Source organism: Octodon degus, unplaced genomic scaffold (assembly GCF_000260255.1).
Source record: "Octodon degus isolate 3935 unplaced genomic scaffold, OctDeg1.0 scaffold00002, whole genome shotgun sequence".
Taxonomy (NCBI): domain Eukaryota; kingdom Metazoa; phylum Chordata; class Mammalia; order Rodentia; family Octodontidae; genus Octodon; species Octodon degus.
In genome coordinates this window covers 4510632-4529486 of record NW_004524578.1, presented here as the reverse complement: position 1 = coordinate 4529486, position 18855 = coordinate 4510632, and the positions used below count along the sequence as shown (strand labels likewise).

At 43.6% G+C, this 18855-nt stretch overlaps 1 protein-coding gene across 1 annotated transcript in view; it reads left to right on the top strand.

The window, feature by feature from the left end:
• Lrrk1 (leucine rich repeat kinase 1) overlaps window positions 1–18855 on the top strand; it is a 134949-nt gene that overhangs the window by 36051 nt on the left and 80043 nt on the right. The window contains exon 3 of the mRNA XM_004623448.2: window positions 16054–16220. Within this exon, the coding sequence (XP_004623505.1) occupies window positions 16054–16220 (167 nt within the window). The remainder of the gene's footprint in view (window positions 1–16053; window positions 16221–18855) is intronic.

The following is an 18855-nucleotide window of genomic DNA, read 5'->3' as shown; positions in this document are numbered from 1 at the left end:
TATAGTGTCATTTTACTGGCTTCAATAGGAAGATAATTCTAGTTCCATGAAATGAGTTTGGAAGTGTTTCATTCTCTGTAGGTCTAGAAAGAGTCTAGTAAGAATCAACACTGATTCTTTAAATGTTAGTAGAATTCACCCATGAAGCCATCTGGTCCTGAGCCTTTCTCAGTTGGGGGATTTTGGGTTACTGTTTCAATCTCCTTACTGGTTACTGGTTTGTTTGCATTTCTTGTTTCTTCAAGATTCATTGTTGGCAAGTTGAACATTTCTAGAAATTCATCTACTTATTCCAGCTTATCCAATTTGTTGGTGTGTCATTGCTCATGACAGTCTCTTATGATCCCTAGTATCTATGGTAGTAGTCATAATGTCTCCTTTGTTATTTATGCAAGCCCCCTCTCTTTTTTTCTTGGTTAGTCTAGCCAAAAGTTTGTCAATTCTGTTTTTATTTTCAAAAGAACTAACACTGAGTTTCACTGGTCATTTCGTGCTCTCCCCTCAGTCTGTATTTCATTTAGTTCTGTTCCAACTGTTATTGCTTTTTTTTCATAATGTGGGCTTTCTCTGTCTAGTTCCTCAAGGTATAAATTTATATTCTTTATTTCCTAATGTAGATACTTCTTTTTATGAGCTTCCCTTTTAGAACTGCTTCTGTTACATACCATGGCTTTGGTATGTTGCATGTACATTTTCATTTGTTTCAAAATCACGTTTTATTTCTCTTTGACTTCTTTCCAGGTCCACTGATTTTCTACAAGTGTGTTGTTTACTTTCCACATATTTGTGGATGCTATAGTCCTCTGCTATGATGAATTTCTACTTTCATACAGCTGTGGCCAGGAACAATGCTTGAAGTGACTTCAGCCTTCTTCCATTTGTTAAGACTTGTTTTACTGTATAATGAGTATTTTGTGCTGGGTGACGACGTTTGTGGCTTGGAGAAGAAAATGTGTTCTGTTTCTGTTGGCTAAAGTGTCATGCACATGTCTGCTAGGCCCATTGGGCCTACGATATTATTCAAGTCCATGGCTTCCTAATGCATTCATTACTGAAAGTAGTTGAAATCTTCACCTTTGTGTTGCTATCTGTTCTTCCCTTCAGTTCTGTTAATATTTGCAGTATGTATTTATGTGCTCGAATACTGGTTGCACAGTAATTTACAACTGTCATATCCTCTTGGTGACCCGACCATTTACCACTATGCAATGACCCTCTTTGTTCCTTGTGACAGACCTGAAGGTCTGTGTTGTCTGAGCATCCTGTCTTGGATCTCTCTTAGTCACCATTGGCACAGGGCTTCTTTCTTTGCCCACTCCCTGTCAGCCTCTGTGTGTCCCTGAGCTGAAATGAGTCTCTATTTATTTATTTATTTATTTGTGTGTGTGTGTGTGTGTGTGTGTGTGTGTGTGGCCAGCTCAGCCCACCAGGGGGCGGGGCTGGCTGGCATGTGGTGCTGGGGGATTGAACCGTGGTCCCTGTGCTTTGCTAAGCTTGTTCTAAGTCGGTGCTTTAGACCACCGAGCCATCTCACCAGCCCCTGAAGTGAGTCTCTTGTAGGTGGCGCATTGCTGCTTCTTGTTTTGGTCCATTCAGCTGATCTGTTTATTTTGATTGGAAAAATGCAATCCATTTACATTTAATTACTGAAATATAAAGACTTATTCATGCCATTTTATTTTATTTTTATTTTTGCCATTCTATAGTTCTTTTATTCCTTCTTCCTATTCTGCTATCTTCCCTTTTGTTTCTTGATTTTTGTATAGTGGGAGGACTTGGCATTTTTAGATAAGGCAACTGTCTGAGTTAGCAATCGGGTCTCCTCATTTCAACATATAGTATCTATACGGAGTAATTACTTTTTTAAAAAAATTTAGACAGGTCCAGGGTCTCACTACATAGATCGGACTCATAGTGATTCTCCTGTTTCAGCCTCCCAAGCACTGGGATTACAAGTGTGCAACACCAGGCCGTCTCAATCGCCATCTTAGCGCACCCTAGGGGCCGGATTGTCACGGCTTGTGGTATCGGGGATTGAACCCCAGCCGCTGCACTCTGCCTAAGCAGGCGCTTTAGTCCACTGAGCTATCTGGTCAGCCCATGGAGTAGTTACTGAGCGTAGGCTGTGTGCTGAGCAGCGTGCGGGAATCTGAGTCTGCCCAGTGGTAAGTGCCGTCCTGTGTGGAGCTGACATTTATCGGTTCCCATGCATGAGTGTCTATACTCCTCAGTCCTGGCTTGTGCTAGGAACAAGCATTTCGTCTTTCATTTTTTGGCTTCACTCCCATCCGACCTACAGCTAAGTAAGAAGGATTCCCCAAACCACCAACTTGTCCATTTGAATCCACATAATTGATCTCAGAGGCCGGAGGAGTAAGATAAGAACATCAGGCTTCGCAGTGTTTAGACGTGGGCCAATTTTCTCACTTAATTTCCAGTGAAGATAAGAGCGCCTAGTATTTGTTCAAAGCCCGTTAAGGGTTGAGCGGTGTTCTGATCGCTGGTGATACTTCTGTTCATTTGTTCCTGACCACAAGTCCCTTAATCTGAGCACTGTCATCACCTCCAGTTTCATGGCAGAGGGAAAGAGGAACAAGGAGACAATAGAAATGCGTCAGAGGGGACAGCTAGGTGCAAACAAGGACGAGGGAGGGACCCGGTGTTCCTACTTCTCTGTCCGTCTCGGGAGCTACCTGTGCGTTGAGGGCACTCCGTCCTATGAGTGCTTTGCAAACACGTGTTTCAAAGTAGTATGTGTTCTCCGGTTCCAAAAAACAAAACAAAGTAGTATGTGTGACTCAGGTCTCAGATCCTTTTATGAATTGGAAAGCCCCAAAATATTATCTTGAAATGGTATAAACTTTGACCTCATATGAGCCCTACAATTGTACTGAAATAGCCTTATTAGAGCAGGGGTTGCTTCCGGCTTCAGGGCGACCGTGAAGTGGTTCTTCAAAGAAAAATCCAGAATGGGCCTCAAATAATCATTTTCCTTTCACCAGGAGAATTCTGTGCGTCTCCCTGGAAGACCGTGCTACACGATCCTGCGCATGGGCAAGAGCACAGCTGGGCCTCTTCCTGGCTCGGAGAGAGGCCTGGAAGGTCAGCATGCCCAAGTCAGGAAGTGCTTAACCAGCACCTGCTGTGTACAGCGTACTCCGTTAGGTACCTGTGATGATGAGTGAGGAGCTCCAGCCTCTGGGCAGTGCCAGGTGGAGCAGGAGGCCGGCAGGGACCCTGGGGGTTAGGGGAATGATCTAAGATCCAGGTCAGACCATGCAGAAGAAGGTCAGGTCAGGGGGAGGAAGGAGAAAAGGCTTAGCAGGAAATTCTGCAGTCCTCTCTGCAGAGTGCCATTTGCCCCAGTTCCCAAGATGGGAGGAGAACTGTAGCAAACAGGAAAGAGGCAGGAGCCCCATTCTTAGAAAGGGAAGAAACTTGGGGCCCAAGAAGAACTAGAAGGGCTGGTGAGATGGCCCAGTGGTCTAAAGCATCTACTTAGAACAAGCTAAGCTAAGCAAAGCACAGGGACCACGGTTCAATCCCCCAGCACCACATGCCAGCCAGCCCCCGCCCCCTGGTGGGCTGAGCTGGCCACACACACACACACTAAATAAATAAATAAATAAATAAATAAATAAATAAATAAATATTAAAAATAAATAAATAAAAGAATCTGAGTGTACCTTTAAAAAAAAAAGAATCATAAAAAAAAAGAACTAGAAGTGCAGTGAACTGACTCGTAGGCACTGGTGGAGGGAGGTATGTGTGCCCGCCCATTCTGTTTGTTTGTAGGTTGGTTGTATGTTTTGCAAAATCTTTTATATGTGCTTTTTGTTTTTTTTTTTTAACTAGAAGGCGACACTCAAACTTTTTGCTTGCCAAAGGCCAAGAAGCTATTGGCCAATCAAGCTGGAACTTGAGCTCAAGTCTGACTTGAACACAGCTCCTTTTCTGTCACTGCATATTTTCTCCAGCACATTTCTCAGGGGAGGACACTCGAGGAAAAGCCTTGGTGCCTCAGCTTAAATTTGAAACATTTTCTTCCATTGTGTCCATTGTCCTTGGAGGAAGTTGAGTTTACTTTTAAAAAACCTTCCTATTATACTAATAATACAGAAACAAATGCAAAAGGAAAAAGAGGTATCAAAAGTATGACCTCAAAATCCAGGACAAAGGAAAAGCAGTGTCTGTGAAAGGCTCAAGTCAACAACTTCTGCGGATAACCCACTACTATTGTGGACTGCTAGACTGTGTTGGATTGTTTAGCTGAATTCACGCACCTATAGTACTTACATGCCAATGGAGTACCCATATCTGACAGGACTAAACAAAAGCAATACAAAGGAAGAAACATTTTGTATCTGTATATGCAAAATAGTTAGGATACATACACAGCTACGTTCGCTTAATTCAATAAGAAAGATTTATACTGATAATATTTGGACAGGATATTCTGTCTGCATCTTGTACTACAGGGAACCACTGAGAAGATAACAATGTACAATGTATTAATTATTGAAACTGGCCTATTAATCAGTTTTGAAACTATCTCATTGATATTTGTTTCTCAATAAAATAAAATAAAACTATATACAGGAAAAAAATGAAAAGCAGTGTCATCACTGAGGGGTCTTCATGCTGGTTTGGTTTTTCTGCATTTGTCCACTTTAATGCATTTCATGATTGCCTCAACCTCCAATCCTTGCAGTACTAAATAGTACTGCATTCTTTATTTGTGTTGCTTTTGGTATGTGCATGGTATATTTTAAATGTGGAGAATTGGTCCTTTAGAGTCAACTTCTTGGAAGCAGGATTAGTATGTCAGATTGTACCCTAACTCTTCAGTGTGTATGACTAAGATTAATTCCTTGAATGGTCAGAATAGGAATGGTTCTTTAAATGTTTGTATCCTTAGATTTCCCATTTCATACTACATCGGTGGGTACCGAGTAGAGGAGCTGCTCTGTTTCCATGATTTACATTCTTGCAGACAGATGGCTTTTCCTTCCTGATCAGCTCAGTATTGTCTGCTGATGTCGTAAGTCCCCCAAGCATCCCACCTTGCTGAAGAGCATGTTTTTGCTATCGCTGATTAAAAGTAACCTCGGTAACATCATGTAACTCGGTAGTGTCCCAAATTTTCTGATCAAGGAGATTATGGGGCCAAAGAGGAAAGTGATCAATGATGTAGAGTGTGCCTAAGGAGAGTCACATGGAGAGAAAACATTCTCTCAGGCTTTCACAGATTGGCCAAGTGACTCATCCACATGACTGACACTGACAAAGGTTCTACAATCTGAGGTACAGGATCTCAGGATAAATCTTGAGGGGATTTCACTGACCTTATCAGACCCAAAAGCTACAACTCTTGTTGCATAGGTCCTGCTTTACCTTGGTCTTAACCATCCAGCAGAAAAGTATAAAAACAAAATATAAGAAGTAAAGCCATGCTGTTATGTTGAGCTGTAGGGGACTGAGGTCAACAGTTTCTGACATTGCCAGTCAAGCGGAAGACCCAATACTATTATGGGCTACTGGACTCTTTTAGGACATTTTACTGAGTTTACACACCTATAATATTCAAATAACAGAACTTAACAAAAAAGGGGGTACAGATGACTGTCCATTTTGTATCTGTGCATTCAAAGTGCTTAGGATAGATACATAGTTACATTCTCTTAATGAATAGAGTGATTTGTTCTAATGGTGTTTGTAAGTAGGATATCATGTCCGCATCTTGTACAGCAATTAACCACTAGGAAGAATGTATGCAATGTGTGAATTATTGAAACTGTCCTACCAATTTAGTTTGAAACTGTCTCATTGCTATTTGTTTCTCAATAAAATTATGGAAAAAAAAATAAATGAAATAAAAATTTAAAAAAGATAATATACCAAAATATAACAGACTTGTTGGCCTACAGGACAATGATTGAAAATAATAGTGTTGTGAAGGAAGTTGTACAATTCCACTTATTATTTATTTTGAAGTGTTACCTCCTCATTGTGCTATTTAAAGATATAACATGCTTGATAAAATATTTTTTAAATTAAAAAAAAGTAACCTCTGGGATGTAGCCAGCATTCCACTTGAGCTGCTCCTGTGTATCTCGGTGAGCTGTGTGCCCAACACCTAGCTGAGCACCTGGGAGGTTTTACTTACTTCTTATATACGTAGAATGAATGAGCAATGAGTAAGTGAATTTTTGGAAGAGGAACTAAAGTTAGGAAAGACTCATCTTTTTAGTGAGTGCTTGTGCTTTTAGTGCATGCTTGTCTTTTTGTACTGCAGAAATTTCATGAAAGAACTGGTTCCCCTTTCTCTCTGGCTTTTCCATCCAGTGAGACAGGATCATTTCACCTCTCAGTTGCCACCTCCTGCCCAGCATATTGCATGTCCAATCAGACTCTTGTGTTTGCTCAGAGTGCGTAGCTTAGAATGCACAAGGCGGGGCTTTGGCAGCAGTGGTCCGGATCTGAGCACTGTTGTTGGGGGCTGATTCTTTCACTACCCTGAACAGCAGCACAGTATGAGAAGCCCCGTCTTGCATAGGTGTTGGGAGGAAGGTAGGTATCCATGTGACATTTCTTAGCGCAACTTGGAGGGTGAGCAAATGGCACCAATGATGAACAACTATCACAAACTTTTATTTTCTCTTGTAAAACCTGAAACACTGCTGCCAATTGCTGACCTGCAAACTTTTCTTGCTCTATGTCCTTGGTTCTAGGGCAATGATCTCAAAACTTTGAGAACCCAGAACAAACAGTTGCTCCTGCTTGCTCAGTCCCATTGCAGAATTGGCTCCACAAGCCAGGTTGGGCGCAGTGAAGCTGTTCTAGATGCATTTCATCTTTTAATATATGTTTTTCCCTTCATTGCAAAAGCCCAGTGTATCGGACAATGCAGAAAAACACAAACAGAAAAAATTTCCAGTCATTTCACCTGCTGAAGGCAGCCAGGACTGCCATTTATGTTTTCATGTGTGCCCTTTAGGTCTTTTTAAAGAGAAAGGGTCAGGATTTACAACCAAAGCTCATAGCCATGTATATGGCTGTACACAGTTTATACTCATGAGGGGCCTTTTCTCCAAACGTCTGAATCACCGATGTTCTACTAACCCATAATAAATAAGTGCTTTCATGTGGCCTATTTTCAGTGTCAGTCTTGTGCAGTTTTTCCACTATTTTATCCTGCATGCCTCATCTGCTATGCTCAGCATGTGTGATAAGTAATTCCTGTCCTTCTCCTCAATCTCCATCATCATCAGTATTTTGTTGTTGTCATTGGTTGGTTGGTTGCTCTTTTATTCGGTGCCAGAAATGGAACTCAGGACCTTGCGCTTGCCGGGCAGGTGCTGTACCACTGCGCTATCTCCCCAGCCCCAGCACCATCAGCTTTAACACTACCCAGCTGTCCCTCACCTGGGAGCCTGGTAACAGAGAAGAGGAAACTCTGGGACTGGGTCAAAGGGCTCTGCTTCTGCCTGCTCCTGCCCCTCTAGCATTCTGTAACCTTGGGAACCTGTGTCCTCATCCTCAGAGTGGCAGCCAGGACCTCTCAGCATTGCCATGAGCCCCACCTTCAGTGGCACGGATCAGGGCCACAGTCCTGCATGCCCTGGGCATGACTTTGCTGTGAATCGCTCCCTGCTTCCCTGGCTTGTGCGTTTCCTGGTGTGGAGGCTTCTCCTCCTGCTCCCAGGTGACGTGGCCTGGAGCTCAGGAATGGGTATTTTCCTTTGCACTACATTCTTTCTGGATGTGACTTCTTAGGGAAGAAAACCACACTGAAGCTGTAGGACCTGCCCCCGCGGTCACCTTGAAGAGATTTGCACGTTGTTTTCTGAAAGGGACATGCCAGGCATTCCCCATACGATGTGTCAGTGTCACACACTCTGGCCAGTCACAAAAGTTAGAAGGCTTTAAACTTTTCACAGGATCAGGTGGATATAACGTGGCATGTTGGGATTAATTATGACTTATATTACTAAAGAAAATTAGCAGTTTTACATGTGGTTTTCCAGGAACTTCTTGTATATATACCCACCCATCTCCTTTTCATTTGTTCCAGTCCTGGGGATTGAACCCAGGGCCTTTGCATCTGCCCATCCCCCTTTTGGGGTACTGTTTTAAATTTTGAGAGGGCCTAAATATGTTTCTAAATGCCCCCAGTCCCAGCTCCATCTCTCTTTCATTAACAAAAATTTCCAGTGCTTTGGTGAGAATCACGTTTCCAGTGATTTGGTGGTGGCAGCCCTTCGCTGGAGGGAGACCCGCTCACCTCTGAGACAGAGCTGGTCCTTGTGAGCACCACCAGCCCCTTGCTTCCTTTTCCAGTGCTGGCAGAGGGGGCAACAGGATGGGGCTGAGGTCGGGCCATCTGGAGCTAGAGAGGAATGGCCACTGAGGGTCACCCTGGGGGCTGTGTCCCCTCCCTTCCCTGCACACTCTGCAACCTCTGCGCCTTCCCTGAAGAATAAAGGGTTGAATTTCACTGTAATGCGACCCAGAGATGAAAACTGCTGCTGAGGCGAAAACCCCCCGAATGATAGTGAGGGAAAACAGAAGCACCCGGCCTGGGCAAGCCCTGTCACCCCGGGGCCACGGAGGCCAGCCCCCGAAGTGCAGAGAGAGCATCACCTTCAGGAGGACCCCACCCTGCTCCTGGTGCTGTGACCACGTGAGGACTCAGTGGAAGATGGCACAGGAAAGTCCTTAAGCAGCAATGAGCAGGTTGGTGGCATCTTGAAGTTTACTTGTGTATGTTCTGCGGTGAGCTGGGGGTTGAGGGTTTATTTTCACTTTTTACTGCTCAATTGATGGAAGGGAATGCAGTTTTCAAAATACCACAGTTGTGCAAATAAAATAGCAGTATCTTCTCTAAGAGACGAAAATACGTTTCTGAAATGTGAGGGTGTTGTACATTTGCATTGACAAACATCTGCCTTTCATTGGGCATGCCTGCTTTGATAGGAAGGAAAGACACACACACACACACACACACACACACACACACACTGATTTCATTAAAACTTAAAGAGCTAAAGCCACTGTCATAGCACTTCCCCACTGCCATGAATTTTACAATAAAACAGTAAATACAAAAATTATAGTCATTATCTCAGGAGAGATGATTTAACAAATCCTGTAATTCAGGAAGAAAAGGAAAGAATGACACCAGGACACAGGACAGAGACCAGCAGACAAAGGAAGCTCTTCTGAGCTGTGCCAGGACAGCGCGGTGCCCTCCCCTGGGGACGAGGGACCTGGTCTTCACAGGCACGCGTTTGCCATGGGATCTGTGGAATTCTGTTTACAGCAACATACTGAAAGACAACTCATTTCTGTTAGGTTTTCTGTAGTTAAAATAATTTGTTTCTGAAGAAAAAAAAAGACAGATTAATCTTTTTCTCTAAAACCTGGATTATGGCAATCGTATTTGGATGCTGAGTTATTAGCAGCTACACCCATCTCTCCTAGATATGGCTGACAGCACGGGACACACGGCGGGGCTGGAAGCTTTTGCTTAGGATCAGAACCTTACGTTGAAAGCAAAAAGGAAGGACAGAGTGATGCTCTACGGCTTTAAAACGCCCTTAAAAGGACACCAACTACTTCTTCCCATAATGAACTTTAATGCATTATTCATGTCCAACACCTACCGCAGCAGATATAGTGGGCATCGCAACTTGTGATCAGCCGGGAATAGGAGGCTTTCCGAGCTCAGAGCTTGCCGTACACATCTCCTCTGTTCTGAAACAACTCTACGTGTCATCGCCCTAACGTGAGCCACTCGCTGCAGTTACATTTGCTTGCTAGTTCCGACTTCTAATTGATGATTTACTGAAATCAAACAAGCACCATCAGCTAATTTTTTTTTTAAAGAACTGTGTTGTTGGCTTACACGTCTTTTCCGTTACTCAGTTAAATACTTGGTTAAGCGCGCTGATTTGCAGTGAAGGCAAATGCCTGTTTGCCTGAGATGCCTGTTTATGATTATCTGTGTGCACGTGCTCATTGAAAAGCTTTATTGCTATTGTGGGAAATGATACAAATTGTAACACACAGAACAGAAAATAATGCTTCAATTTGAACTACCCCAATGATGTGTTCTCTTGCGAGTAGCTCTTGCTATTTATTTGGGACATTGCTATGTTATGGAAATAGAGTAAATTTGAGTGGTTTACATGTTTTAATAAAAATTTTAAATCTGCATTAGGAATATATTTAGAGCTGTGAGGCTTTACTGCATTTTAAATCTGTATTAATAGTACACTTGGAACTGAACAAACTGATGAATTTTACTTAGAAAATTGATTTAAGCAAGTAGGAGTAACTGAATAATCTCCAATTGTTTAAATATATCTCAGTGTAATAACTGATTCTCAGATACAAAACTGTAGTACTTTTGATTAAAAAAAGTTTTTTTTCTATGAGAATACCTGCTTCTAAGAAAAAGTGTCTTAGTTGCTGGGGATTTGGCTCAACCGTAGAATGCTTGCCTAGCAAGCTGGAAGCCTTGGGTTCAGTCCTTGGCACCAAAAACAAACAAACAAAATAAGTGAATAAATAAAATAAAATAAATAAAAACCTCCCCTAAGAAAAAGTGTCTTATGGTGACAGGAGAGATTTCTGCTTTTTATATATTTCTGTATTATTTAAATTTTCAATGAGAATGTTTTATTAACTGTGAAATTTCTTTGAAGTTTAAATAAGGCGATGATATATCGTTCCATGACAAAGAACTTAGAGAGTCTTTTCTAATTTTGTCATTAGTTCTTCCCAGCCTATCCTTAATGCTCATTACTAACACATTGGGTTTTTTTCCTTTTATCCTAAATAAGCCTTTAACTATTCTACTCATAATCTCTATAAATTAAATAAAACTGTAAGATTAAATTAAATGTGTTCAAGGATGTTCTCATCGGATTCTTCCAACAATTCAATCCGACTAGAGCCCTAGCGCAGGGTCAGTGAGAGTGAATGTTCAGTGTTGCCACACAACTTAAGAAAACCCAATTCCGAACTGAAAAGCACACCGCTGAACAGTGTGGAGACTCAGCAGGAGCTACCCCAGGTCCTTCTTATTTGTCCACGTGCATAGGCATCTTCCAGCATCACGTTAAAGGAGATGGCCCTTGTAGCGTCACACGTATCACGTGACCTCCCGTGCCCTAAGTCCCCCCGGCACGGTGTCTCCTTACTTGGATTTAAAGGTTTAGCTGTTTGCATTGATGTTCTTAACCGGAGGAGGAGAGGTCACTTCCTGCTTGGTCGTGCACAAGCACTTGCCCCCACCCACTTGCCCTTATTAGATAAAGAGAATATTTATTTAATTCTGGAAGGTGAGCCATGACATAATGAAGTGTCTCCTGGTGGAAGACACTGGCTTGATTCCACCTCCTCCTCACCCCTGCTGACGGCCTCCCTCACTGCAGCCTGCTCTTAGCAGTCTCAGGGTCTCTGACTGAATAATTCATGGGGCTGTCAGTGTGGGGCGGGGAAGCAACACCGCCTTACTCACATGTATAAACTCTTATACACAAAGCTTTGGCCTGATTTCCTCTTTCCAGAAATACACAGGACCCCCCCCCAAAAAAAAAAAAAAACAAAGTCAAATACAGTAATCTCCACTTAAACCTCGCAATCCTGCACTGGCATTTCAGGAATGGTGTTGGTTGCGTGTGAGGATCTATTTTTAAGGATTTTCAGCATGCTGCCCTGGAAATGGGGCATATCACAGCTTAGGGTGAGTAGCCCTGGGTAATACTCAGGACCTTTGTTCTGTAAGCAGCTTGTCTCTGCCTTCCTGCACAACAGGCTTTTCTCTGCTGGTGGCGGAACACCTTCGGTGTGTCCTGCTGCGGGCCCCGCATGCAGGGTTTACTACGTAACTCACCTTTTCTCCCAATGCGTCATCGTGAAAATGTTCACACTTACAGTAACACTGAAAGAATGAGCCAGTGCACACCCCTGTGCACATCCCCTAAAGATGCTGTAAACACTGTGACAATTGCTCTCTCACATTTCTATCGATCCTTTTTTTTGCAGTACAAGGGATCCAACTCAGGACCTTGCACTAGCCAGGCAGGCGCTTAAGCTGCTGAGCCACATCCCCAGCCCCCATCCATCCCATTTTTAATGCATTTCAACTTAAGTCGTAAATATCCGGACCCTTCACCCTTAAGTACTTCAGCTCGCAGATTGTCAACTAAGCTTTGAATTGTTTCCAGTTGCTTTTTAAATTAAAGCTTATATCAAATGAAAACTCACAGATTTTAAGTGGACTTGCTGGTCAGTTTTGACAAGTGCAGCACCCATGTGATGCAAACCCCAGCAAGACAAGGAACTCCCACGCCAGACAATCCCCTTTCTCTGACCCACTGCCCTGGCTTCCCCGCACCCAAGCTACATTCCTCTGATGTTCGTTTTTTAATGCAAATAAGAACAGTATATAAGTGGTATCATTTTGTGCAACGTTTCTTTCACTCAGCATTATGGTTTTAAGATACATATCAGTCATCTTACAGATCAATAGTTCATTTTTATTCCTTATTGTTGAGTAGCCACTGCACCACATTTTCTCCAGTTCTGTCTCCTGTTGGTGGGCCATGGGCCTATTTATAGCTTGGACATATTGTGACTAAAGCTGCTATGAACATTCTTAGGTAACTTCTTTGGACATGGTTGTCTTGGGTAGATATCTAAGGATGGAATTGTGAATCGTGGGGTCAGTGTATATTGAGTTTTATAAGAAACCACAAGAGCTCTTTCCAGGGTTACTGTGGCATTCCACTCTTTATCCAATAAGTTATGAGCACTGGGGTTGTTCCCCATCTTCACCAAATACAGTTAGTCTTTAAAAAATGTTAGCTGTTCTGTTGGGAGTGTTGTGGTGTCTAACTGTGCTTTTAATTTGAATTTCCTTGATGACTAAGGTTGTTAAGCTCTTTGAATATCTTCCACTGATCAAATCTTGGCCCATTTCTAATTGAATTTTTGTCTTTTTATTATTGAATTATAGCCGTTTTTACATCCTAAAAACCATACATTTTCAGATATGTTTTACAAGTATTCTATTCCAATCTGTAATTTGCCTATTCATCTTTTTTTCTTCTTTTTTTGGCCTATTCATCTTTAAGTAGTGTTTCTTTTGGCTTGGTTTATTTTGGTTTTTGATGAGTAAGTTTTAAATTTTGGTGAAGTCTCAATTTACACTTTTCCTTTTCTTGGTTATTATTTTCTGTGGTCCCTTGTATTGGTCTACTTTTTGTCACTATAACAAAATACCTGACAGAGGATAGTTATTAAGAAAAAGAGCTTTATTTAGCACTCAGCTTGTGTGGCCCAAGGTCATGAAATCTGCATCTGCTTAGTTCTGATAAGGACCTCATGGAGTATGGCAAATGGTGGGACACTCGTGGGAGCAGGCGCAGAAACAGGAACAGAGAGGAAAGAAAGGGGCAGGAGTCCCCCTCCAACAGCAACTCTTCGAGAATAACTATCAATGGGTCGCAGGCGAAGCTACTGAATATTCTTGGTGACCTGAGGGCCCAGAAGGCCTGTCCTTAAAGACTTGACCACCTTTTCTAATAGTCCCACCCCAGGGACCAGGGCTTTCATCACAGTGGGCCCTTGTGCATCACAAACCACACGCAAACCATAGCATCCATCAAAGGACCCTTGCTTCCCTTCAGATTATAAGTACTCATTTGTGTGCTTTCTGAGGAGCTTTACTCTTTTAGCCTTTATGTTTAGGTCCATGATCCATCGCAGATGAATTTTGTGTATAACAGGAAGTAGAGCACATGGATTTGTTTTTTATTATCCATTGAGGATGTCCAATATACTGGCACTATTTGTTGAAGAGACTTCGCTTTTCCCATTGTATTGCTTTGGCATCCTTGTCAAAATTGATTCGATATGTAAATACAAGTCCATTTCTCAGCTTTTTATTCTGGCCCAAGGGAGCTGTTTGTCTATACTGATGCCGCACTGTCTCAATTACCATAGCTTTACAGTAAGTCTTGAAATCAGGTAGGATCAATTCTCCAACTCTTTTTCAAGATGGCTTTGGATACTTGAGGTTCTTCAAATTTCCATATACATTTGAAAATCACATTGTCAATTTCTACACACCCAAAAAGCACTTTAGACTTACAGTTGAGATTAAGTTGAATCTATCGATGAAATCAGGAAGAACTGACATCTTAACAGTATTGGGGGGTTTTTATCCATGAACATGGGATGTCCACCTATTATATATGTCCTGCTTAAGCTTTTCTTAGAGAGTTTTACAAAGTTTTAGTGTTTTACAGAGTTTTTAGTTTCACAGAGTTTTCTTAAATTTTTCAGAATATAATTTTATACTACTGTAAATAAATTAATGTTTCCATGTTAGCTGCTATATGTGGTTTATTTTTGCAATGTGTATGTTTGGAAGCCAACCTTACTCAGCACTTACCCTTCAAAAATAATTAAAAGCGGGCTGGCCAGATAGCTCAGCAGACTAAAGCACCTGCTAAGGCAAAGCACAGCGGCTGGGGTTCAATCCCCAGCACGCCATTCCAGCCCTGCCCCTGGGACACACTGAGATGGTGACTGAGACTGGCGGTGGCATGTACCTATAATCCCAGTGCTTGGCAGGCTGAAAACAGGAGGATCACTAAAAGTCTGAACTACATAGTGAGACCCTGTAGACTCTGTACCAAATACAGAAAAATAAAACAAAATAACCGCAAGCCTTTTCCTTCACAGAGGTAGCTGTGAGAAGAGCAGGTCCTGCCCGCTCTGAGAGTTGAGAGCACAGTCAGTTTGCCTCTTATTGGTTGAGTGAACCCAGCCAGGAATGATAGCATTCTCTTCCTATTTCTACGAGCACTCAATGCAATCAGAATTTAACTCCTCACTCGTGATAGGCTTTTCTGTAGTACCTACAGCAATAAAGCTTGTCGCTCTGGTTCACTAACCCTTATGGACATCTGGGAAGCCCTTGAATCTTCTCCCCGGAGAAAGAAAATCTCACACACACACACACACACACACACACACACACGAGTTACAACTTTTGCGCACAACTTCAAGATGTTCAGGGAACTTCGAAAGCTTCTTGGTTAGCCTTTCGGGCCCACAGATTCCTAATCATTAACCTGTTCTGGAGCACGTTAGATAGGGACAGAGCTCCTTTATGTCTGTGTCTTCAGTGCCCGGTGCAGGGATCACCCATGTCCTGGCTGCTCAGTAAGTACATTTACAGATGGCTGGCAGTGCCGCAACCTTCTATAAGACTTGCTTCTCCTCTCCAGAGGCCCCACATGCTCAGTTGGCCCACAGAAGCCCCACATCTTTTCCACCCAGGACAGTCAAATGTACACCATTAGAGAACAGGGATGCATCTGCAGCCAAGCCACAGCTCAGATGCCCTGAAGGGCAGAGCCGGGAGATACTTGGGGACAGCATAGGCCGGTCACAACTGTGGTCCACACATGCTTAGGGCCCAGAGTGTCAAGGAGTTGCCTGACATTGTAGTATGGCATGTTTTGGAAGGCAGGTGCAAAATGAGGGCTGCAGAAACAAAATCCTGTGCCCTTTTGAGGATTTCTACATAGGGAAAGAGGATTTCCGTTCCCTCAGGATTACTCTGCCTCCCCCTCCCAGCTACGAGGATGTTTGTCAGGGGCCACCTGCTGTCCCCTGAAGCCCCAGCTCCTCCACCTTACTCTGAGGAAAGCCAGCAGCCTCCCACCAGCCAGCTGCCCTCATGCGCTGGCTGGGCTCCAGATGGCAGCGTTTTCGCTGCAGAGCCCCGAGTTGCGCGCATCTGCCTGCTGCCTTTGCGGACTTCCTGGCTTCCGCTCCAGCCCGGGAAGTCTGTTCCCACAAGGCTGCAGGTCCCCAAGGCACTGGGTGAGGGCAGCATTTCAAGGCCATGCTTTCTTGTCCCTGCAGCCCCCAGAATTGTCATCAACACTGCATCACTGTCATTTCCGATGACTCCCAAACCACACTGGCTGTGACAGTGACTCTGTGTGTGTGCTTCCTCCCACACAGGTGCCAGGGACATGGGCAGCAAGCCATCTACGCCAGGAGGGGACTCAACAGCGCCGCGGCCTCCTGGGACGGAGGGCATTCACACCGCATACAGACAGGGAGACCTTGGCAGGGCACGTGACCTGCTCAGGGAGGCCTGTGAGGACAGCACATCCCAGCTGGAAAAGGTAGCGTGGGTGCTGGCCCGGGGGTCAGCGCAGGTCCTGGGGGGATGGGGCTCACTGCTCAGATCAGCAGCAGGATCAGTGGGGAGGTTTTGCTGCGCTTCCTAACCTCCTTCTGCAGTCAGACTTGTGAGTGCCTCTCGGGCCCACACCTCGGCAGTGTTATCACGGAAGCGGGGCTCTCATTACCATTCCACGTCATGCCTTTGAGGGACAAGAGTGGGACTGCTGAAATGCACACACCCAGCGCCATCTGTGGATTCAGTCTCCTGCGCGCTTTTATACTGGTTGCCATAAAAATAACACATGCTCAAAAAAAGAAAGCTTAGAAAAACTATAAATGGAGGGGAAAAAGTAAAAAATGTACCTATATTCCTAACAACACCTACGCAATCCCACTTAACAGTTTTAGCTTCTTTTTTCCACCCTTCTAATCTGAGTAGACATTGGTGCTATTTCTAATGGAGTGTGGTGCAGTCCCACCATATGTAAGAGTTTTGCTTATACTTTTCACCTACTATATCGAGAATTTTCTGTATGACTCTGAACTCCTTAGAAAGATCCCCTTTGATAGCCTCATGGTATTCCCTCTAATAAAGGGACCATAATTTAAATTTACCCTATTCCTCTTAGCTGGATACTTGGGTTATTTCTAATTCCTTATTATTATAAATAATGTTGTATCAAATGTTTTTGCCTCCTTCTTTTCTTACTGAAAGGCTGTCTTCTTTACATCAATTTGCAGGAATAAAGATGGTGGGTCAGAATATTTTTAAAGATTTGGAACACATGGGAAATTGTTTTTCGAAATATCTGTACAAACTAAACTTCCCTCCAACAACTCAAGAATGTCAACACTGTGTTCTTGCCCTCATGGGGGATAAGAACCGGATGTCATCATGGAAACATTTTATGGTTATTTGCAATACTTTGGTTCGCAGAGCCTTAATGTATCTCTATTGAATTAAAAGTTAGAAATAATTCCATTCTTAGACTTCTAGTCTGTTCCCAGAAATTTAGAAATCAGGACATAGTGTGCTTGAGAATAATTGGTGGGAGGGCATTTGGAGCCCCTCCGACTGTGAATTCCTGGCCTCTATGGTGAAAGACCACCTCCTGTGTGGGGAGACAGCCCATTACAACTGCAGGAAGAAGCCGCGACATAGACCTCTGTGTGTGCAGTCTGTGGGACACTCTGAAAAAACAAAATCGTCTCTAGTGCCATTTCAGAGGAAACACCAATATAATTTTAATAGATAAGTGAAGAGCTTGAGCTTCAGTTGGTGGAAAGAAGATGGCCAAGGTGGTTTCCCCTTTCTTCTTACTAAGCGCACCTAAAAGCTCTAGATATTATGTATGAAGCCAGCGTTAGATCCTGGAAGGTAGCTAGGCATGGCAGTGCACACCTATAAGCTCTGAGAAGCTGAGGCAGGAGGAGGATTATAGTTTCGAGTCCAGCCCAGGGAACTTAGCAATTTAGGGAGACCCTGCCTCAAAATACTGAGGGAAAAGATGCAGCTTAGAGCAGAGGCCCAGGGTTCAATCCCTGGTTTTAAAAAAAGAGGTTCTGGAAGGTGGCAAGGAGAAGAGAGACCAGCCGGTAACCTCAGAACTCAAGGGAAACCCCATGATGGTCATACTGTGAGGTGGGCGCCTCATGTGTCCCAGACTTGATGCTGGAGAAGCAAGTAACACAGAGACCCTGACTGATAAAATAGAAAAGGCCCAGGGAAGGCTTGCTCTCTTGAGCCAAAGGACTGGGCAAAGGGAAGCCTAGCAAGACAGAATTTTAAGACAATAACCACCCCACGCCAGCAACCTATACAGAAACATCTGCAGCTCCAGCCCAAGCCCTCACCAGCAAAGGCCAAATAGAGATCTCAGACTTCCACCTGTACCCCAGTCTGCTACCTCCAGCAGGTCTAGGAAGGCCAGGGGAGCTGGGACATGGATCCCCCCAGCTGGTAATGAATCCCTGTCCTTATTCCAGTCCCACCCATCAGTGGAGCCCAGTGGGCCTCAGTCCTCACCTGGCATGCCTAGCAGCAGGAGACACTCCTCCTCCTCCTGGATAGGGACAAATGGCAGCAAGCCTTTTAATGAAGCTTCAATCCCACCCTGTCCAGCAATACCCAGAAGTCCCCCACCTTGATGTCAGCTGATGGTGGTGGTGTCACCAGCATCCACTCCAACAGGCAGTAAGAAGGTGGCACTAACTTGTACATACCAGAGCAGAGTTTAACAGTATGAACACAAGACTGAACTACAATCCAGTCTTAAAATATACTGCCCCTAATATCAAGATTCTAATAAAAAATTCATACCAGGAGCCAAAAAAATCTCAAACTCAAAGTGAAAGAGATAACTAATATATGCTAACAACAGGATGACTCATGTTAGGAATCTCTTACAAGGACTTTAGAGCAGATATGAAATGCTTCAGTGAGCAAGTATGTGCACACTGTACTGAAAAATGAGAAGAAAGTCCAGGGAAAGGGAGAAGCTGAAGCAAAGAAGTGGAAGGTACAGGGAGAGCTAACGGGAAAATAGATGGGCTTACCTGTACAGTGGAGAAGATGGAGAAGGATCCAGGAAACTTTGAAGTTGAAGGATAGAAGGTACCCAGTCTGGGGGGGGG